The 23,046-nt window shown below is 36.2% G+C and overlaps 1 protein-coding gene across 1 annotated transcript in view; it reads right to left on the bottom strand.

Annotated features, from left to right (window-relative positions):
- Positions 1-622: 622 nt before the first annotated feature.
- NCAPG2 (non-SMC condensin II complex subunit G2) overlaps positions 623-23,046 on the bottom strand; it is a 42,676-nt gene continuing 20,252 nt past the window's right edge. The window contains exons 11-28 of the mRNA XM_058832290.1: positions 22,304-22,429; positions 21,328-21,507; positions 20,214-20,366; positions 18,371-18,593; positions 16,960-17,090; positions 16,320-16,493; positions 13,998-14,068; positions 13,596-13,749; positions 13,253-13,426; positions 12,654-12,764; positions 12,403-12,546; positions 11,515-11,614; positions 11,041-11,225; positions 10,107-10,250; positions 8,167-8,270; positions 4,924-5,021; positions 4,599-4,704; positions 623-761 (exon numbers count right to left, since the gene is read on the bottom strand). Coding sequence (XP_058688273.1) covers positions 710-761; positions 4,599-4,704; positions 4,924-5,021; positions 8,167-8,270; positions 10,107-10,250; positions 11,041-11,225; positions 11,515-11,614; positions 12,403-12,546; positions 12,654-12,764; positions 13,253-13,426; positions 13,596-13,749; positions 13,998-14,068; positions 16,320-16,493; positions 16,960-17,090; positions 18,371-18,593; positions 20,214-20,366; positions 21,328-21,507; positions 22,304-22,429 — 2,430 coding nt within the window. The 3' untranslated portion in view covers positions 623-709. The remainder of the gene's footprint in view (positions 762-4,598; positions 4,705-4,923; positions 5,022-8,166; positions 8,271-10,106; positions 10,251-11,040; positions 11,226-11,514; positions 11,615-12,402; positions 12,547-12,653; positions 12,765-13,252; positions 13,427-13,595; positions 13,750-13,997; positions 14,069-16,319; positions 16,494-16,959; positions 17,091-18,370; positions 18,594-20,213; positions 20,367-21,327; positions 21,508-22,303; positions 22,430-23,046) is intronic.

The raw sequence follows: 23,046 nt of genomic DNA on the forward strand, positions 1-23,046 counted from the left end.
TCTGGAAGTTTATTCAGGTGTTTTCATTCTTGTAGTTTTGTTAATAAACTTTCTTTATTCCTTTTAAGTTTTAAGCCTGTTTTGCTCTTGTTCTAATCCATATCTCACAGCAAGAAATAAGTAAGTTTTCTAGTAATTTTTTTAGTTACTGCCTTAAAACCATGACATTTATTTGGTGCATTGGCCGGGAAAATGAAATTGACAAATCTAAACCACTACAGATAGGAAACAGGACATTCTGTGCTGTCTCTTCTTCTACAAAAGGGAAGGAAATCAGGTTGATAAGGCAGTTTGCTCTTGGTAAAGCCATGATGGCTATTCCAAATCACCATTTTGACCCTCACATATCTCCAAGTAAGACTCATTTCCATAACCCTTAGAAATATGGTCTAGTTCTCCCAGGGACTGAGTGACCTCAGTCTCAAGAGTATCTATGATACAATTTTATTTGTTTTAAAAAAACAAAGATACAAAAATACTGTTTTTACACTCCCCCCAAGAAGACATTTTTATACAGAATAATAACTTTGCAGCTGTTGAAAAATCTATACTATTACATAATTTCTTTTATACATTTTTATACATTTTGCTTGCTTTAAATGTACAGAATAATAGAAAACAATCTTAAACAACTCACAAGTTTACAATATAAGTTTTTTAAAAAGCAATACATCTTCCTTCAGTTTTCATGACAAAAGCTTCTGCGTGCTCAAGGATTCAAAAACTCATCCAAAATTTTCAGAGATGATTCATACAGGAATCTGAAATGCCATAAAACAATGCATAACAGAATTAGAAATGCTAAATGCCAAATCAATCCTCAACTATTTGAATCTCCGAGGACAGCTACCACATGATTTCTTTGACCAGTTAGTCCATATTAGCTTAGTAAAATGCCTTTACAAAATACTTTTGAAATAGCTGGATTCTTTTTCTTTCAACTTTTCCATATTTTATGCTGATCAGCTCTGTCTCTAGAATAACCAGCAGCAAACCAGTTTAAATTACTGTGTCAATTCAAGCACATTTTCTAATATTTCATCATCTAGTTAAAGAACCCACTCGTTTTCTGCACAGCATTGTTACTCTTTTGTTCAAACAAAACAGTGAAATCCTTTACAGGTAATTCATTCTAAGATCACTTTTCATTCTTTTACTTTCTTCATTTCTCCCTCTCTGTTCAGTCTTTATAATTTTTGTTCTCATCCGTGGCAACTTCTTTCCCAGCCTGAGCTTTCTATCTTATCCTTATTAGCAGCTGCCTCATCCAGCTGCCCTCACACTCCTCTTAGTCCGGCTCTGACTCTAATTACACACTCCTCTCTACAGTGCCACAGCCTTTAAACCAGAATGAAACTCCAGTGTCAAAGTAAGGTAGTGCTACAAGGTACTGCAGAATGTGGATAATTAATTAAGTTCTGTGGGTTTAGGTGCAATGCTGCTTTGTATAAATTTTATTTCGTTACAGTTTAAGGCTAAAAAAACCAATGGATTTTTAATGTGGGACCATTGGAACAATGACCAAAAGCCATCAATTGGGATAACTGTGCTCTTCCCAAATAGACAATCTGAAGTCAGTTTTACCAAGTACCTTTCTAGGGAATTTAAAGATGGGAGGCAGAGAAATCATACCCAGTTATAAACCAAAACAATTCAAGAGCCATAATTTACACATGCAATGAGAGTACAATTAAGAATTTGGGAGCTAGCTAAATAATAATTTTAAAGAAATATCTTTCAGCACAGCCATTAGCTAAATTTAATTTCTAATACTCATATATCAAAATGCTAAATAAAGTAAATACACAGTATTAAGTAAGAGTTATTATCCTATAGCACATTAGGTTTTACAGAACGTTAGACATTTTTCTTTAGCCTCCAAATGACTGCATTGACAGCTTTATCTGCATTTTTTGTGTTAGGCCTAAGTATTTGCATTTTATAAACCAAACTAATGTGCGTGCCATTACTTTTGAGGAAATTCTCTCAATATACAGTATGTTGTCCAGAATTTTTAAATGCACTGAACAGCATTTTAAAAATGCAGACCCACAGGACCATCTGAAACCACTAACTCAGCTGAAAAGGGAAGACTAAATTTCACTGAAAAGTTTTGCTTCTGAATTAGTGCGACAATTCCTTGTATAAGGCAGCACCTTAATTACTACACCAGACAGCATTTTTTACTTTTTTCTTTCATTGCTAATATGTAAGAGATTACTCCTAAGTCTGAAGTTAAGATGCTGGCACAGAATACCAGCTCTCATGGGAAATTAAAGAATGTCACCATTTCCTGGTATACCTGGATATTGAATAAAATAATCCCTCAAGGAGTTATTAGGAGATAATGCATTCAGAAGCAAAAAACAGTAATATTATTAAGAATGAGTTAAAACCCAGTAATGTATTTTAGCAAGCAGCAGCACGGTAGTGTGTGTTAGAGGTCTGTCTTCATATTAATGACCAGAGATATAGCTTGCAGCATACCATAACTAAAATTTGGTAAGTTGAGTAGGATGATAAAATAGTTTACAAACAATAGGGCACACTTCAGACCATGTATAATCACATTTTAGCTGTACATTAGCACACAAGCAGCAAAGCACTACAAATGGCACATCAGAAGCCACCAGAGGCCCAGCCTAGTCTGACACTCTGTCTTAGCTGTGAGACTGCAAGTACACTTTAATTCATCATGTAAAACCTAATCACTGCAGAACTTCCTCCAAACCTCTTTCTAGCATCAATTATTTTACCTTTCTGGAGAGGAAAAATGCCCAACGTAACGATACAAATATGAATCCCCCCCAATTCTGCAAAGCTGTGTGATAGCTTCTGGATTTCATTATAGCACAATTCCGATTCACAGAAAAATTCCTATTCCCATTATCATATTCATATCCCTAATCCTTGAATTTTGTCTGCAACTGTCTCCTGGATTGGTATTATACAAAGGTAGCCACTCATATATCATGAAATTAAAACACTGTGTAGCATCTTATACTCTTCATCTGCCCCAACATGCAAGTTGATTTGTCCCAGTTCACTGGGCAGAGACGATCATATAGATTCATAAAGCAATTATCTGTGTTCTCACTGAAATTTATAGTCAGTAGTGCTCTCAAGTGGCAGCAATTATTCACTTTAATGTGCCTATTTATTTAATCATGTTAAGATTCACTTTAATTTCACAGCTTTTTCTACTGTCTTGATTAGAAGTGCAAACTGAAACACGATGCCCTGCTGCTCTCCCTCTTTTCCAGATTATTATTATTATTATTGTTAAAAATATTCTAGTAGGATTCTTGGAAACCCATCGTAAAATAATTTCATGGGGAAAAGAATGGGGTTTTGTTTATTTATGTTTGATTCTGTTTCTAAGCTAGATTCTGACCAAAGGCCTTTTTGTTCACAACCAAGCAATTCTCCAGCTTTCCTGCAGGCCTCTTTCAAGTAATGGAAGGGTCCCCAGAGCACCATCCTCTGGATGGAGGCACAGCTCAGCCACCAATGTCTATGTCAAGTCACTAAAATGCCAGAGAACAACGTGCCTTAGGCCAGGGATCCACGAGAAGAGCACACCGGGGAAGTGTGCACAGGCTGGGAGAGCTGTGCAAGACACTTGAGTAAATGAAGCTCCTATACAATGAGGTTCCTGTACAATGGGCTTTTTGGCTTGTTTGGGAGTCTTTGGTTTGTTTTTTTTTTATTTTAGTCTGTCTACTCTACAGCCATTGTTTGACTGAATAGTAAGGATCACCAGTTTGAAGAATGAAAGACTGCAAGGGCCTATGCATGTTCAGGCCTCCGTGGTGCATTGCAAACTTTCTCAGTAACTTTGGATTAATGTCCATAACCTCAGTGTGGTTTCTTCACATTCTGTATTTGTGCTTATAATGGTTCCTCTGCACACTTTTTGATTCCATGGGCTATTCAATAACTAGGCTGAAATCAGATGTTCCCAAATTTTAAGACTTAAGTGAGACACTAAAGGCTAAAGCATTCATCATGATTCTCTAGACAGGGCTGAGATAACTGATTACAAATACAATGCAGTCAATCACTTTCAAAAAAATTTCACAAAAGATATACCAGATATGACATTTGAAATCCCCCCCACCAAAAAAAGCAAAATAAAATCACCTGTGGAAAGGTCTCAAAGTCATTGTTATACTCAGGTAAATATTTCCTGCCAGCATAGGTTTGGATTCATATATCCAATGCCAAAGTGTGGGAGAAAAATCTTCTAGTAATAAGAAATAGTAACTGGACTATTTGTTTTGTTCTACCCCTGCTGCAAACAGACCTGGACTTCAGAAGTGAATCCTGCAATATACAGGATCAAGTGATAACACATTCAAATTAAATGAAAATAGCCCGAAGCTAAATATGTAAAGATTGCAATCACAGCAGATATAAGGGCAGGAAATTTAATACTGTGCAGGGCTCAATACCTCCCACTTCCCCCCCTCAGTGTTTTAAACCTTGCAGTCGATCGCTCAGAATGTTCTAACAGTGTTATGTAAGTACAGAACAGAACCAATTACAGCAGAGAGGGGATAGGAGAGCTCAGTGCTCCTTTCCCACTGTACACCCACCTTTCAGTACTGCTGAATTCTCCTGTGGCAGCATCCTTGCATACTATCAATTTCCTTTGAATGGCAGGTGCAATATCCTTTAGAAGTGAAGTTTTGTGCTTACCACCTATTTGAAACGAGTTGAAATGTTGGACAACAATAATAATTTTTCAAGAAAACAACACCACCCTTCCATATTTTCGTAGACTAACTTTAACCATAAAAGATTGCTTAATGGAAGATTAGATATTAAATTGGATTTTCACTGTCCTGGATTAACTACTGTGTGTTTCAATGTAGTACATAAAAAGGAAGATGGAAAAAGGACAAAAATGTTTTAACTGACCTTTAATTATATTCACAATGCAGACAGTAGCTGTTAGACTAAAAATCCCTTCAATTCCTTCAGAGTGAATGCACTCCATTAATTCATTTAAAATTGACCTAAGGCAAAAAATAAAGAAAAAATGTGTTATAAACCATATTTCTTTCAAAATAGAACTGAAGAGAACATATTTGTAATTATGCTATCCTGACACCACAGCTTCAAAGATACCATGCAGGACAAAGCAATGTGACTGGGTAACTGAAAACTATGTGCCTCTGGAACTGAGAATATCAAAGCATGGTAAATTGCTTGGGAAAAAAATAAAAAAGTCTGCAAACAGAAAAAGTGGCTGTTAAGAGAATTGAAGAGTTTGTGGTATATTTTAGGAAAGCTGATCCAAGAAAAAAATACTGGTTCTACTGGAATTTAATTCACAGAATTTGTACTGAAATTTCTAACTCAAATTTCTACTGAAGTTTGAAAAAATATATTCTATGACTCCACTGGTTTGCTAGTACCTACTCAGACTTAATTAACATTTTGACCTTAAATGTGTTTCTCATAAATATTAAAATGGATGATCTTCCAATTACAACCCAGTGAAGATCATGTTTAACTAAACAATGTCCTGAAACACTTCCAAGCAACATTTTAGTTACTGAAACTAAATAACTGAATAACAGGACCATAACAGCAGCTCCTTGTAAAATACTAACCCAATATGTACCTTAAGAGATTTTTTCACCTCTAGCATGAGATGAAAGTATTACCAGCAAACTCTAGTGGTGTCTTGGGATATATGTCAAGGTAAGAGAAATGAAATGAGAGTCACAGATGAGGTCTAACAACCAAACTGAACTGCACTAGGGAATAAGTCAATACCACAGGATGGAAACAGCAACTGGTCATTAGTGTTTGTGGCAAAAATCCCAAATTTAACTCAGAAGCAATTCTCAAAACCAGAGAAAAATAAAAGAACAAGACGGATAAAACAGGAGATGGAAGAGATCCTGGTACTCCTCAGAGCACATAGCTAAAGGTTCTGTGATCAACTAAAGGGAAAACTGAGAGCAGCAATGTTACATTACAGTAACTTTCCCTAACATATTTCAAAATACCTTTAGCAATATTATTATCTGTTATGAAAACAGAACATCATGCATTGCCAGTTCTGACTTCAATTGTTCTTCAGGCTTTTATTGTGCTAAGATATCAAAATGAAATATGCAGTTAAGAACCAATTCAGTAAAAAACTTCTGCAGAAATTCAAATATTGCTTCTAAGAGCTGAGAAAGATGAAAAATCTTTAGCTTCAGGAATAAGCATTATGAAGTTGCTCAGGCATAGCATCAGTTTCATTGTATCATTGTGGACTAACATGACCAAGCACTGATTCCATTTCACCTAGGCCTTAAATTGCTAACAGACACTACTGGGATCAGGGTCCTGACTTGGTTGTTAGCATTGTTTGGGTCACTAAGCACACTCTTAACCTCCATGAAGGAACACTGGAATTTCATTAACCTGTAACAAGACTCACTGCAGCTGCCTTTCCCCACCTCCCTCCAAAAAAAGGTCATATGAGCCTGCAGGCAAAGAAAATAGAACAGAACAATAAGCTATTTAAAAATACATATAAGGTTCAGAGGTAAATTCAAAAACTAGTTCTTCAACATTTATTTGAATTTAAAAATTAAAATTTTAATGACAACATAAAAACCATTCTATATTAGCAAAAAACCTTGAAAAAATTAATATACAACATTAACTGACTTCAAAATTACAGCCATTAAACTGCTTGAAAGAGGGGGAAGGTCTGAAATAGTCTTTATACAGATAGTTTCCTACTAAAATGGAGAATACTCACACAATTGGACAGGCATTGCCAAGCTTCCCACTATTATCACTGCTATGGAGATTGAAATTCAGTGCTAGAGGCTGACTGGTTAGCACTGAAAATAAAACAGATTCTGCAGAACTCAGAGCAAGATGACTGTGACCTCACAGAGAAGACACATCAGATTTCGTAAAGTCAAAGGTGTTCATGTTGACATAAAGATTTCTGAAATACCAAATTATTTGCTACTGGATTCTGATTATAGTCTGTCAATACAGATTTATGAAAGAGCCTTAAAAGCAGTCTCAATTCTGAGGCACCAGTAGAACCAGATGGAAATTATCTCCAAATCTTTGCCCCAAGAAGATAAATTACAGAAGATACATTTTTTCCCAAGTACTCAGAAACAATTTGGCCCAAACTTGCAGTTTTTTACACCAAGAATGGACAAGATTCACGTTGATTACTACAAGAAAAAGTTTCAGAAGAATTAACTGATTTTCTGCATCTCTTTTGAAAAGAGATGTGTAAAATAATTGTTTCACTATAAGAGAAGACCTTGATGGAGAGCTGCTGCCTCAAGCAAGTGCAAGATTTGGATTAGTTAGACTGTTGCTAGAGTCTCTGGAGTCTTTTGTTTTGCAAATTCAGCTAGAATTAGAGAAGGACTGAGAAGAAAAAAAACACCTCATGACAGGAGAGACAGGGATATTCAATGCCTGTCAGATGAGGAAGCTAAGAAGAGGAATTAGTTGTGGTAAGTCAGGGAGAGGAATAGGACTTCTAAGCCCCTTTATATTTTAAAACAAGTCTAGTGTGTACAGTCATGTAAAGAAAAATTGAGTATGAACAAACCATGCAAAATGAAATTCAGTTGTGATACTTTTAAAAGACATTCAGAGCCCTCACTAAATATAGCAAATACACTCCCCCTCAGTTTAAATCTTAAAAAATAAATAACACAAGCTCACTTTTGGAGGCTTTTAGCACTCAGATACTTTCTATTTTGAATGCTGTGACTTTAATACAGCCATAGGTATCTCATTGCAGATGTTCAACTAAAGGATTAATTCTATTTCTGGCACATATTTTATCTCATCTTAATATCTCTGTGTTGAGGAGACTCAGCTTTATAAGTATTATAATGAAAGAAGCAATCCAAGATGTATCATTAAAAAACTCATCATGATTAACAGTCTTGTAAATAAGAAGAACTCTTAGTTAAAAAAATGGACTCAACCCCAGCAATCAATATCTACAGGCAGTATGTCAAGAAAAAGGGATTATTAAATAGTCCAAATAAATTTAGAAAGAAACTAGTTCTTCAAAGTTTATCTGAATTTAGAAATTAAAATTTTATTGACAACATATAAACTGTTCTATATTACCAAAAGCCTTGGAAAAATTAATATAGAAACATTTACCTGACAACATTAACTGACTTCAAAATTACAGCCATTAAACTGCTTGAAAGAGGGGGAAGGTCTGAAATAGTCTTTGGCATAGTCAAGTCTTCTTCACTGGAAGCCTTAAATGGAAAAAAAAGTCAACAACCATTATAGCTCAAGAAAGATATGCATGCAGAATATTGTATTTCAATAATTACACTAACCAGGACCTATCCATAAATAATTAAAACATTCACAAGTATCCTTTGAATAGCTTTAATCCAACTCTGTTGTGTCCAAATAAAAACTAATTTAAATAAGAATGACTGAAACTAAACCACATAAACAGTAATTGTAACAAGGCAAATATTCTCTGCAGTTACTTTCACCAGAAATTTCATTTAACTACACTGGGGGTCACCCTTTATAAAGGCACTGCCTATTAAACACAAATGAGTCCCCTCTGTGGGTCCAACTTGAAGTGTGCATCCATGATTTCTAAATGTAACTTCAGAGACAGTGATTTTCTGGATACCTGCTCTTTTTGGTATAAAGGTCTGGATAGTATGACAAATATTTAGTTACAACTGAATTTTGATTTACAACAACCTGGGGGCAGGGAAAACACCAGCTCAGATGAATGACTGGAATAAACAATATATGAGTATGAACCTCCAGTATATTCAAGCCCAGTAATGTTTCCTCTGCATCATCTGTAAAGAGCACCTGTCACCCTACAGTCTCTCAGCTGATACATCAATATCTGCAGGCAAACAGCTGGTACTCCTTCAGTGCCTGCTGGAACAGAACCTTGGAAGCTGCTCTGTGATACTTTCTGGCAACTGTTTCTTGCTCAGTTTCTGACACATCCAGAACCCACAACAAAAGTACAGCCTCTACTGAAAAGCTTCTGCTCTTCCTTTTTAATTCTCAAAGCTTCCAATCTCACTCATCATATTTGCTCCTAACACTACCTGCATTAGAAAAGTGGGATGTGAACACTGCCCTTCTCCTTCAAGGACAGTTGTGGTTCCTTGGACTTTCAGAACATGAAATAATCTCTGTCCAACTTTCTTTCCAATATTAGAGATTCTTTCTTTACTTTCCAAAGCAACGCAGATCAGATATTTGGAAATTCTCTGCACTAAAAACCAAAGGAACCCAAAAAAAAAGATGCAGCACGTGAAATGTCTCTGTATGGAAGCAGAGAATGCCAAGCAGGACATCAGCCTGCTTTGAAAGAGAACTACAGAACCTTATGGGATCATTCCAAGAATAGGGAATGGGAATCTGTCACACATCAGTTCACTTCCAAAATTCCCTAATCTGGGTGAGATGAAGTGAGGTAATTAGAACAAGACCCTGTTCTCTGTCTTTCCCTGAGCTCTAATTGCTGAACACACATTGTATGGTGTGGCATAAGCCTTTGATCAGTTTGGGTCCACAATCTTGGCTGTGTTGCCTCAGCCTCACACACACAGCCTTTTCTTCAGAGTGAAGGTGAAGGAACCAGGAGACATGAACACTCTGCAAGCACTGCTCAGCAACAGCCAAAACAAACTGGTGTGTCCTCAACAGTGTCTTGGCCACAAATGCCAACCACAGCAGCACAGGAACTCCAGGGAGGAAAGCTGACTCCTTCCCAGCCAGTCCCAGTACAAAAGCACATAGGGAATATTCCAGAACCCACGTTGTTAATTTCCAACACTGCCTAACTGCTAAGTTCTCCTGTCAAATGCAGATACTGAAATAGGTACCCAGACAAGTCTGTCCCTACACAACTGCAGTCAGAAATCTGAGCAATGAACTCTAATATGAAATTATAGCAAATTAAATTTCCTGTTTATTCCATGCCAACACACACAAAAATCCTCATCTGCAATACAAAGACCAATTTTCTGAATAAAGCTCTTTTGTTCCAACATAACACATAAAAAGTGAAAAGTGTTAAATAGAAAAATCAGAATTAACTTTACCTTCTGTAGCACACAATTTATCTCTGCTACTATTGAAGCCAAGAGAGTGGAGAGTACACTCTGGTGAACTGCTGGGAACAAAGAATTCCAGCACTGCAGTGAATGGATAAATTCTCTGAGAGGCATCTGAATAGAGTGAATCAACTAAAACCAGAAAGAAAAACATATATTTTTTTTCAGATTGCTTGAGTGTAATTGAAATATACCAACAAGTCTCTCTGCGAAGTGCAGACCACACCTTGAAATCTTTTGAGGTATCCTAGTCACTTGGGATCAGAGGGGGAATCAGCAACAACTGGGAAGTCTACTCAGAAATTTGAGAGAAATTAACAAGGCAGTGGTTCTTACAAAAAAGAACTGAATGTTTTTTGAGTCCTGAAAAGTAGATTGTCAGATTTCCCAGAATGATCCACCCATTTCACTACTACACATTTAGTATCTGCTTTAAAATACAAGAAGTCAACTTTTCTGTTAAGATGTGAGATTTTCAAGAATTTTAGAACATCATACATATTTTAAAGTTGGTATCATTCTGGCAAAAATAAATAAATAATAATGAAAAATTCTCCTCCCTCCAAGATCATAACATATATAAAAAAATCCTTTGCTCTGGACTGAGGAAGATCATCTAATTGCAGATAAGATTAACAACCTAGAAGTACCAGCAAGGTCCAGGATCACTGGAACAGAAGGAATTTATTCTGCAATTTACTGGTTCTGCTGTCATGATGAGACCAAAATAGAAAAAAAAAAAAAAAATTGGTAACAATAAAACTTAGAGAATTCAACTGAAAATTTAATCACGTGTCTACCCAAACAGTAGGTCATAGAGAGGTAACAACCCCAAAGTGTCTAAGTATACCCCTTTGCATAAAAATTATGGATTCATCTACACATTAGCAATTACATAGCAATGTGAACTGTAATATGATACCTGAATCCCTTCTTCCTGTTCTTTCTTAAGTCTATGTGCCACACATTCTAAAATTTTCTGAAAGACGTTCTGTAGAGTGTGGAAAAGGTTTGTCACTTCCTCTGTCTCAGTATTCTGATTTAAAGACGCTTCAATAATTTCTTTTAGAGTACACAGCAACACTGGAGCACAAAAGCCACCTCTCTCTAGGGAAAAATAGCACAATATGAAAGTTGTGATATTCATCAGGTATAAGCTTAGAATGAAACTCAGATACAACACACAGTGATAGTTTACAAGTGTAGACAATACATTTAATTTCTGAGAACCCTTAGCTGAAATTTTCATATTATTGATTATCAAATAATTAATATTTTAAGTATGAATCCAGTGTTCCCTCCAACCCTTAAAAGTTAGGGATTAACTAACTTGCCAATACAAGAAAAGTCAGCTAAGTATAAATGCAGTTGTTGCTATTAGTACAAAATAGGGTACCTGTTTGCATAATCAGAAGAGTCATTTCTAAAAGGTGTGCTTGAAACGTGACATTTCCCAGACCCACCATTATGACATCTTTACACACTGTCAGGTAGGCCTAGAAGAGAGGTGCAAAATTATAGGAAAGCCAAACTTTATGTAAAGTAACCATTCAATAAAACCCAAACATAGTAAAACCATGAACTCTTAGCCAAGATGCCCTGAGAGCTGGTGTAACTAACTGCAGTTACTCAGTTCACACCTGCTGAAAAGCACAAATTCCAAGCAGTCCTTCTAATGTTTCCATTGCCCTTTCCCAAGAGTAAATGGTTTCTCAAGAGGCAGTAAATCCCCTTTTTTTTACTCAGGCTCAGATCAAAGGCATTGATACTTATCATTTACTGAGGCAAAATATGATGTCTTACCTGCCTTTAATAGCAAAATTGAAACCAGCAGACAAAAAGAGCTTTTCTCTACAGACACAGCTGTTACATGCTAAAGAGATTATTATGAGACAGCCATATAGACAGAGTGAGAATTTTTAATCAGTCTGTGTATATGTGAACTGAGTTGTTCAAGGACACTGACTGGGACCAAAGTTAGCCAAATCTTTCCTATCATCTAATCTTTCCTTTCACCAAAATCTGGTAAAATCTCAGTGCTAAAATCCACCTTGGGTTAAATGAAATGCTAGAGGAATGCAACAGAAAACAATTCAGAACTAGCTAAAACGTCACCCACATTATATCATCAAATGCTTTCTCTGAAGGACAAATCAAGATCAGGGGTAAGGGACACTGTAAATGATGACACAAGTGCCAGTGCAGTTTGTCTGCATACAAATTGCTACACCTACACCTTTTCAAACTGAAGGCAGCTTGATTTATATTATAAGAATCTTCTAACCTGGATAATTAATTCAGAAACATCACTGTGTTTTGAAATGCCATTCTCTTGATCACTTGCTAGTATAAAAGGTACAACTTGACTTTCTATCCAAGCGCCTGTCTCCTTCAGAAGTGAAAGGTAATCTTCTCCTTCTTCAGAAAACTGTAAAAAAACAATGGGAAGTTTACCAATTGTGTCTCCAGTTGTTTTTGAATTTTCTTATACTGTCAACTGTAACTCTAGCTTATTCTGGAAAGCTATATGCATACCTTGTGCTGAAGATGAATACTCAATCTGCAAAAGAGACTGAAGGCTCTTAGGCTGGTTGCTTGATTCCAGACACCAGAATCTGTTCCTTTCAGAACTGAGCCAAGAACCCGCTGAAATATCAAGGTTTACATTTATATTTTTCAGAAAATCTTTTCAAATGTTTCTTTCCTCAACAGCTTTAAACAAAAGGTTAAAAAAACCTCCAAACCCATAAAAACAGCAAAGCACCAAGCCCAAAAAAGGAACAAGCATACTTTAATACTTCCATTTTGCAGTGCCATAATTTATTTTCAGACTGTTCCTTATCTGCATATTCTGAAAGTCAGGTGCCTTAAAAAAACTCAACATTAGATCACAAAAATTTTGAGATATCTAAAACTGAGAAGCTGGTTAAAATCTGCTATCTATAAACAATTCTGAACTACTATACTTCTGTTTAGAATATTTGTTGGACGTACAAATAAAAAGGAAAATCTTTTTACAAAGGGAGAGGGGATCATGAATCTCATTTATTTGTTCTTGCATGCCTTTAGTTTGACTCAGGTAATATATGAAGTACTGATTTTATAAACACTGTTTATGATAAGGAGAAAATTACCTTTGCAGCACCAAGAATTTTCAAAAGGTTCTTCAGTTTCTTTTTAGGAACAGAAAGGAGGCAACCACGATTGACAGGATGGGTCAATAAATACTCAATGTAGTCAATTGCTAAGTCTGGCTTTGATTCTTGTGTTACGTGGATACGTACTCGACGCTCAGATGTTTTAGTATTCTGAATAGGAAGGAAGCACAAAACCAGTACAAGTCTTAGTATCTGACTTTAGAACTGATTTCAAAGCAGAATAATATAGCATTAAAAAGTCTTATTCTATTTTAAAAAAGTATGATGCCTTAAAGAAGTCTGGCAATTCCTATACTCCCTGTCATATGCATATGCAGACCTTTGTTGGGGTGAGCGAGTCAGACAGCCAATCGCAGGCTACTTCCATAATGTGCCCCACTTGACCCCAGCGGCACAGGCAGTCGATCAGGATAGAATATTTGCCTTGGTTAGCTCCACTGTCAATATTTCTGAGTCTGGAAACCACGCCACAGCTTAAAAGCAAACAGACAAAGAGATACATTATCTTTACACCCTTAAGTGCAGAAAACAATTAGTATAATACAAACAAATGATTCACCAACAACTTAGACATGAACATCACTAATTTTACTGATTTACCACAGTTTTTTAGGGTCTTAATTTATCCAAATAGGCATTTAATATATCAGACTGTGAAAAATGAACAAATACACCCAACAAGAAATTCCTTGTCATTGCATTTTGGATTTCCAAACAGTACCTGAATGTAGGAATAGCAGCAGGGGGCATAAAGGATGCCAGAATAACCAATGGAGTCATGCACCGCTCATCCTAGGATAAAAGAATTACACAGCATGACATAAAGGTAAAGGTACACACATGCAAGCAAAACTAAAGAGAGTACTGAAAAAGTATGATTACATTTTCTTAGATTAAAGATTTCCCTTTTTCACTACAAATGAAGCTGAAAGAAACTCAAATCAATATTGGCTTGCAATCTGAAATGTCTGATTCTTGGTTTTGGAGGTCAATTGTTGTATCCTTCAGCTTTCTGACAAACTGCCAGAATAACTACCATGAATAGTCAGTCATGGATCCATTAAGTTAATACTCATTGCAAAAGAAATAGCAGCTCTACCTAACTTTTTTTCCCAGTGTGACTAAGATTTAATTGCACAACCATGACACCATCTAACTCCTCTCAAGTAACCAATGCCTTAAATGAATATTCATTCACACCACAACTTATTAAAAAGACTGTAAAGGAAAGGGTTCTTATATAAATAACAGTGGTAATGTTTAATGCGCTATTATTCATTACAACATGAAATAATGCATGGTCGGTGCCACAACATCATCTCACTCAGGTTATACAGAAACCAGCCTATGTTAAGAACTCTTCAAAAATAGTTTATCTCTATGTCCAAGCTTCATGGAAACAGCCAAATGAAATTATCACCTACTTGGCCATTCCAAGATATAAAACAGTTTTTAGAGCTCGTATTCTTAAAAGAACTTTTAAAATATATTTGTAGCTTTTTCAGGAAAGAGACAGGCTGCTTCAGTATGTTTGTAGCCTTTTAGGAACTAAGCCCCTTGATGACAGGTCCTCTTACATCCAAGCTGCTTACTCACTATAAGAATATCAAAGTCAAAGAGGTTGTTTGCTAAAGCTGGATATCTTGTCTGTTCACCAGGCCCTTTCAGAAAGGATGTTACATCCTCAACCCAAAAAGATTTGGAATGTCTTTGACAACTTCCAAATGCTTTCAGGGTCAAGAGCACTCATATATCTGTGCTGCAGAATAATATGTTGCAATGAGCTGCTTTTCACTCCCTGATTATCTAAAGCAAAGTTGCAGTGGAACAGCCACCATACTTCAGGATACTTCAACATAAAAGCCATCAACTGAGAAAAAGATATCCAGTATGTAATCCTTCCAAATTCACTCTGGGAGCAGCAGCCACTACTGGCCACTCTTAGGATGGCATCCTCCTCAAGAATAACACTAAAAAAACTACAGCAAGGAGACTGACAATTTGAAAATTACTTATTTTAATTAACTGCCTATATCAAACCAAAGCAAAAAATAAATGCATCAACAAATCATTAGACAGTATTCAAATTAGCAGAAACCTCAGAATCACAGAATGGTTTCGGTTGGAAGGGACAAAGAGATGTTGTTCCAACCACCCTGCCATGGGCAGGGACACCTTCCACTTAGCCAGGTTGTTCCAAGCCCCATCCAAGCTGGCCTTGAATACTGCCAGGGATGGGGCATCCACATCTTCTCTGGACAACCTGTGCCAGTGTCTCACCACTTTCACAGTAAAGAATTTCTTCCTAATACTTCATCTAAAGCTACTTTCTCCCAGTTTGAATCCATTGCCCCTTGTCCTGTCACTACACTCCCTTGGAAAAAGTCCATCTCTGTCTTTCTTGCAGGCTCCCTTCAGGCACTGGAAGGCAGCAGTTTAGGTCACTACAAAGCCTTTTCTTTTCCAGGCTTAACAATCCAAATTCTTTTTGCCTTTCCATTTAGGAGAGGTGCTCCATCCCTCTCATCTGGGAGGCTTCCTTTGGACTCACTCCAGCAGGTCAGAAGGACATGTTTGGCTTTCTGGGCTGTGAGTACACTCTGCCAGCTCATATGCAGTGAAAACAGAGACTCAGCTGCTTCAGTTGCAGCTGAATCATAAGTGGTGCTGGTGGAAGAGTCTGGGGGACAGTGGGTAGAAAAATATGTGGATTCTAATGTACAATGAGTATTTATTCTGCAATGGCACATTTGTGATTACTGTTTCCCAAAAGTTCTAAAGCATTCAAAAGAATAAAACCCTAGAAAAACCTTACAAGGAGATCAATTAATTGCATAAGTATTTCTGAGCTGACTATTTAGATAATGGTTGATCAGTCAGATGCTGCAGTTGGAGAATAGTTTCTACCAATTTGTGCTGTTTATAGTTTATAGCAACAATAAAAAAGAATATTTAATGCCACAAAAATAGATAAAAGACATAAAACATGAAAGCATCTGAAGAAAATACTGAGAAAATACAGGAAAATCTAGGCTTTCTTTACCTGAAATACTTTAAAATATTCAGGAAGTACAGAAGCAAACTTCCTGATAGCATAATCTTTGGCATCTTCATTGTGATCTAGTGCTTTGTGGATACTTCTCCAGAGTATTACAGTGATCTCCAACAAGCTTGCCATGCTGGCCACGTCGTCTACTGACAACACATTATCCAACACCTGAAATACAAACACTTAGATGATATTACCCATTATGTTTTCAAATAGAAATTTAAATCAAAATAAGGCTTAAAAGACACTGAAAATCCTTCTAGTCCCTTTAAAAAAGACATTGTGGTTGTCATAGAATAGGAACTCCACAATTCAGTCTTGATCTCTCTAACTTCACATATCTTGTAATGGTAATTTTTAAAATAATTTAACTGCAAAACAAACCAATTTATAATCAGCACTAGAATTAGGCAACTAATAATTTAAAATACGCTTCATATTTCTTCTATCTTATTCTAGCTACTTGAAAAAATTTCTGCTGCTGCAGGACATGAAAATCCAGTAACAGTGGTTCCCCCCTTCCAATTCCAGAGATGCCCAAGGGCCCTCCTTTAGACTTTCTTCATATTCTGTGTGACATTAAGCAGCACTGAAAACAAGTTACCAGAATTTAGCATAAAATGTACTGTCTTACACTGCTGTTCTCCCTTTTACTTCCATGTTCTTCATCATCACCATCATCATCCCCACTATCATGAAGACTCTCCTTCATTGCTTTCTGGATGCAGGCATTCAAGCAGCGCCGAATAGTGAGCATCAATTTAGCTACATTTAAAATGAATAAGAATAGACATTTGATATTTAATGAATGTTGGTAATAAATGCTTCTAATTATAATTATAAATAATAATATTTTAATAATAAATAATCATTAATAATAGTAAATAATAATAAATAATTATAAATAATAATTATTTTCATACTGTAAAGACAGTATGAAAAGTAGGCAACAGAATCAGAAACAGCTAGGAAAAAATGGAGAAATTTCCTTGTAAAGAAAATGAAAAAAATGAGAACTTGTTTTATATCCTCAAGTATGAAGAAGAAACGACAACATTATCTTCAGGGTCTGTAATTTTATTGTTAAAACAGTATACTAAAAAAAAACCCAAATAACCACCACCTCATCAAAATCAGAATTAGAGGAAGCTCCCACAACTCCTACATTTAATCTGGCATAGGTGTTAACCTAATGACCCAAGTTCTAGAACACATTCCCTTCTATGTCAATTCCCATTCTTTGGAATAGATGTCGTAGCCCAATCATTGTACTCCTGAATGAGGAGCTCAGCTCTAGAAGAAGTGAAAGGGTTATGCCCACTCTGATGGAAGTACAAGCTGATTTCATAACCTTATCAAGATGACCAGCTGAGAGGCAATGGTTTGGGCATTTCACCCAAGTCACTCCATGCTCATTACTTGGGTTTTATCAGAACTCTTCTGGAACAAAATTTTCCTGATTTTACTTGGTTCAATAGGACTTTTCTAAAAAGCAGTGACATTATGGGCAGTACATGCCCTCTTCACTGACACTTTCTGAAGCTTTCTGAAAGAGGACTTTTTAGATTTTCCCTGAGCAATTTGAAAATATTGATCCATAAATCCCAGATAACCAGATTATCAGATGTAAACATTTTTTCAGTTTCTATATAATCTTTCATGTGAAGATCTCAAATCACTTAAGGCACGGGTACTTGCTACTCTTTTTCTACATAAGATATAGGTATCAGCTGAGATAGCTGTAAGGTCTGTGTGGGGAGAAAGGGGAACAGAAGGAACCAGTGCCACCATGGCCTGTGGTGTACAGCACAGCATCAAAAAGCAGAGATGAAAATCTTTGATCTCCTCACTGTTGAAAAAGCCAATGACTTCGCCTGCTGTGCTTATTGCTGGTGTCAAGAATTTCAAAAACTACAAACTAATATTATACTAAGCCCCCAAAAAATCTAGCAACAATGTACCACTGTTACAGAAATAAGAAGAAAAAAGCATTTACATGGCATGATATCAGTAATTCCAAAAGCTCACAATGTTTTGTACTTTACCTATATTGGTGGGGCCAGTAAATTCATAGGCATACTGATAGAACTTCCTGGCTGCTGCTGGGTTCATCTGGATCAGAGTGACACAGCGCTCACACCACACCTCCTCGGGCTGGGTAGTGGGGAAGAAGGAGTTCAGCAGGAGGTTCACAATGCGCCGGGACACCGGCCTCGAATCAGCTTCAAGGCGAGACAGGAGATGCTCCATGGGACAGATATTCCAGAACTTTGTAAAGTGAGAAAAAGATATTCAAAGGAGTTAAATAAAAACGGAGAAAAAAACCATCACCTTCAGTAAGTGATTTCCATGTCAATAGTCTATACAAATGTAAGGAACATTAACTTGGAAAACATGAGAATTTTTATTTTTTTTTATTTTTACACCAACGTGTACTAAAGATCAAATTCTGCTGCAATAATGGTATTTGCTGTGCTGATGTTTTAAATCTCCTGGTATCTCTGACTCACTGGAAAAATTGTGGTTCAAGCAACTCCAGTTCAATACACCTGCAATACTAATGCAATTCCGTAGATACAGGGAAGAACTATTTACTTTTACAAGGATATCACCATAAAATACAATTATTTGTCACTATGTGCCATGTTTCATATTCTCCTCACAGGAAAAAGTAGGACCAAACTATTTACAAGTATTGTGTACACCTTAAAAACCTGTATGGATCAACAGTCTTTCCAAAACCATCCCAAACCCCATATTACTAAATACTGAATGCATCTCACTCTTAGCAGAGCTCCAGTTTATTTGTAACACAGAAATCAAAGGCTATGAAATTCAGATGGACTACACAGCTATTATGCCAGCGGTAACACTACATTTGCAATTTTTTTTGAGAAGATTCTGAATTAATTATGCTGGACAATTTTGAATTAAAAAAAAAAGTATTTTTCAATGCCAAGGAATCTATTTTACTCTTGAGTAGAAATATTTCCAGAAGTTAATTACCCTGTGAATTTGAACCATGGATGTCCCTATTAGAACTGTCATAAAAAGTAAGTTTAAGGTGAACCCAGGACTGACCAGGGATATACATTACAGTTTCTAAATCAAAAGAAGTTACTGAAAAACATCTAACACTTACTAGGATCTTTTTTTTTCCTTATGCAAACCTGATCTTTCCTTCCCCTAAAAAATCCCTGACACTGAGAATTAACTTTTTTCTCTGTCTTTAATGGCAGCAAACTTAGAATAATTCACAAACCAAGTGACCTCATCCACTCCTTGTATGGCTTTCTCTCTACACCCTTCACCATCTTCAGAGCCCTCCTCTGGATGCTTTCTAATAGTTTTATATCTTTATTAGTCTTAGGAAGGGACAAAAACCAGTTAAATTAAAATATAAAACTGAAATTAAGAAACTATTAACATTAGAGAGTGGAATAAGAGCTCAAAGATGCTTTAAGACCTGTAGCTGGACAGTATCACCTTAAATAAGAGTCCACAGCAGAACACAAAATACATTAAACATCACTATAAAAAGACACCAAAATCCCAAAGGATGTGCCCTCAAATTAGGAAGAGACATGATAAAAATATAACAATCAAAGCAAAAAAGCTAAGGGTTAAGGTGTTAGGCATTTAGAAGAGTTGGGCAGCTGAGGGAAGTGTGGCTGTAACCCACTGCTCTCCCCTGCCGATCCAACAGAGAGAACAAAGGGCCCACAGAGCACTCGGGATACCACAAATATTTAGAGTATAACCAGAGCAAAGCAGGTTACTTCTTTCTTTTTTTAGGATCATGCAAAAGTCTCAAAATGTACTTTTTTTTTTTTAACATAAATTCTTTGATTTTGTCTCCTTGCTATTTACTGAGTGTCATTATCCTACCTTAGCAGCCTTGGTAGCCTTCACTTTGAGCAGCATTTCCACAAAAGCCACTCGCACTTTCTCAGAATTGTCATGAAGACTGTGTTTGGTTGCAGGCAGGAGTTGTTCTAGGAGTGGGTGACTTAGTTTGTTGTCCAAAATTATTGGTAGGCACTAAAATCAAAAAAAACAAATCCCGAAAGAGTAGAGCTGAAAAATCTGTAGCTAAAAATTGTTTAAGTAGACCATGACACTTCTCATGTCAAATAAAGAAGGGGCAGACATTGTGCATGCTTGGTTTTTCGTAATATTTTTTAGTAAAAACTGCTTTGATTACTTCAAATTTACAGGGAACTGTGTTTGGTGAACTCACCTCAGCTGAATCAGCTTCAGACCTACACTAAGACCATGGTCTTGTCCTCTACCTGAGGGCACTCAGCTTTCTAAAATATGCTGATTTCAAATTAAAAATATATTTCTTTTTACCAATTAATTTTAAATCAGCACTTTCTACTTATCCAGGATAGCTCCTCCATGAAGCAGTAGTGGAGAAAGTGAGGATTAACAGGATAACGGCTTCAATTTAAGTCTCAACTGACACAGAAGCTTCAAGTGAAAATGCTGCTTAGGGAGTTCATTTTTCTGTCCAAGCTATCAGTTATTTCTCATGTGCCAGAAAGATGTAGATGAACTATTTCTAACACAGAGAGCAGTACATGGGAGGAGGCATCACCAGACAGACTGTGGAATTATATCCGTCCAAACCTCAGACACACAAAGTGGGGTACAAAATCCTAATTGTGCATGTCTTGGGATGCATTAAAGCCAGTGATGTAAGAACATATATTTTCAAGTCAAAGCATCATTTCTAATAGCTAAAAAAAGTAAGTGATCGGGTTCAAACAGTGTGCATACAACCGAAACTGAAAAACCTTAGAGAGTCAGAAAGCAAATCAGTTACTATTTTAAAAGACATGTGGCTTTTATGAAATGTGCAAAACCTCCATGCATTAGGAATTCTATTGCCTAAGACATTTTGAAAAACAAGTAATTTCCTTGATTTAAAGTAGCCTATACCAGAAACCCATATATCAAGTAAAATAGAAAAATGACAACCATGATAAAAAACATTTACTTTAAAAACAGAGCATCGAACATCAGCAGATGCTATATCACATGACAGCTCTCCAGTTATCTTTTTTAAAAGATCAGCAAGAATTGTTGGAGGAATCATCTCCCAGTATTTGGATACGATTTGAGTAACTCCAAGTATCCCTGTAGAGCGGACAACTGGATGAGGATCTTCTAAGAGACTCTAAAACAAACAGAAGAATAATACTGTAAGCATATGGATTATTGTAACTCTACTGCTGTTTGACCTGAGCCTACCATAAACAAAATGCATTCCATTACCTTTTAATTATGAAAATTGTCAGAAGTAAAGTTAAGATAGCTATTGGCCAATTTTTTTAATTGGACTTTTGAATTTTTTTTTTTTTTTTTTAAATAAAACAAGTCTGGCACTTGTGACTTAATTAAGAATATTTGGACTTCTATTTCTATGAGTCTACATTGATCACTGTTCCTATGGAACAACATAAAAACTCTGAAATTCATTCCATTATCTGATGTTTACTCAGGAATCCCCAAACATTTTCCTAAGAAATATACTACATTCATTTTCACCCATCTGGACTGGTAAGGAGATTTTTAGGTTCTCTCCATTGTACTTAATTTAAGAAGTAGTTAGTAATACAGCACTGAACTTTCATTGAGTACTTCCATAGTAACTGTGAAGCTCTCCCCCCAGTCCCAAGTTAAGCAAGGACCAAGATCATTATTCATGCATTTAATCTTTCAAAGGCATGTCTCATTCACAGATCAATGAATAACAAACCAAAATATTTCCTTTTTAAAGTGGTGTATAGCATCTGCAGAAAGCACAGTATAGAAATTTAAAATATTAGTTTACTCTGTATTTTCTGCACCACAGACCTCTACTTCCTTACAATTAACCAGAAATTCCATAAATTTTAATTGCATCAACAATATTTTTTTTTAAATTTTGATAAAAGTTTCATTTTTAACATTTCAGTTTTATTAAAACTTACAAAAAGTTCTTCAAACTGTTTCTGAATTTCACTGTCCATCTCTTCAGCAGTAAAACTGGGATCGCGAATAGGGAAAGCATCAACAAACAAAAATGCTGCATTTGCTCGAACTTCTGAGTTTCTGGCCTGTTACAATGGAGGAAAAGATATTTTTTCCATAAGGACCAATTGTTAATATCCAAAGGTGTATCCTGTCAAATACTGTTCTCCAAACATTTTGACAAGTGTTTATAATTAAGTGGGTGGAAGAGATGAATTTAGAAATGGACAGAAGAACTTAAAGTCACATGAGTTTTAATGTTTTATCTTATATTTCTGGCCCATTCAGTAAAACCTGAGTTATTGTCACAATCAGCTTTCAAAGCATATCAGCTTCAATGACCCTGAGGAATCACAGTCAGAGCCCTTCTGCTTTCTGTAATGCTGAATAAATTAAAAGCAGTTGGGATTTCTCTTGGTGGCCTAAAAGCTCCTCTTCAGGACAGAAGACTCTTAAATTCAATCAGATTGGATTAATTAATTTGCTTGTCAAGAGACAGGTGATTTAATTGAAAGTTCAAGCCTATTTCTTCAAGAAAATAGCATTTATTAACTAGGTACTAGAAAGCTTGGAGAGTAACTTATCCAGCAAAAACATACTCAGTTTGCATCTCTGCACATAAGTATTAGGACCGTGTTCTGAGCTCCAGGCAGCTCATGAAAAATCTATGGGAAGCCTCACAACATTTTACCATATTTAACAA

This window comes from Poecile atricapillus, chromosome 2 (assembly GCF_030490865.1).
Source record: "Poecile atricapillus isolate bPoeAtr1 chromosome 2, bPoeAtr1.hap1, whole genome shotgun sequence".
In the NCBI taxonomy this organism is placed as follows: domain Eukaryota; kingdom Metazoa; phylum Chordata; class Aves; order Passeriformes; family Paridae; genus Poecile; species Poecile atricapillus.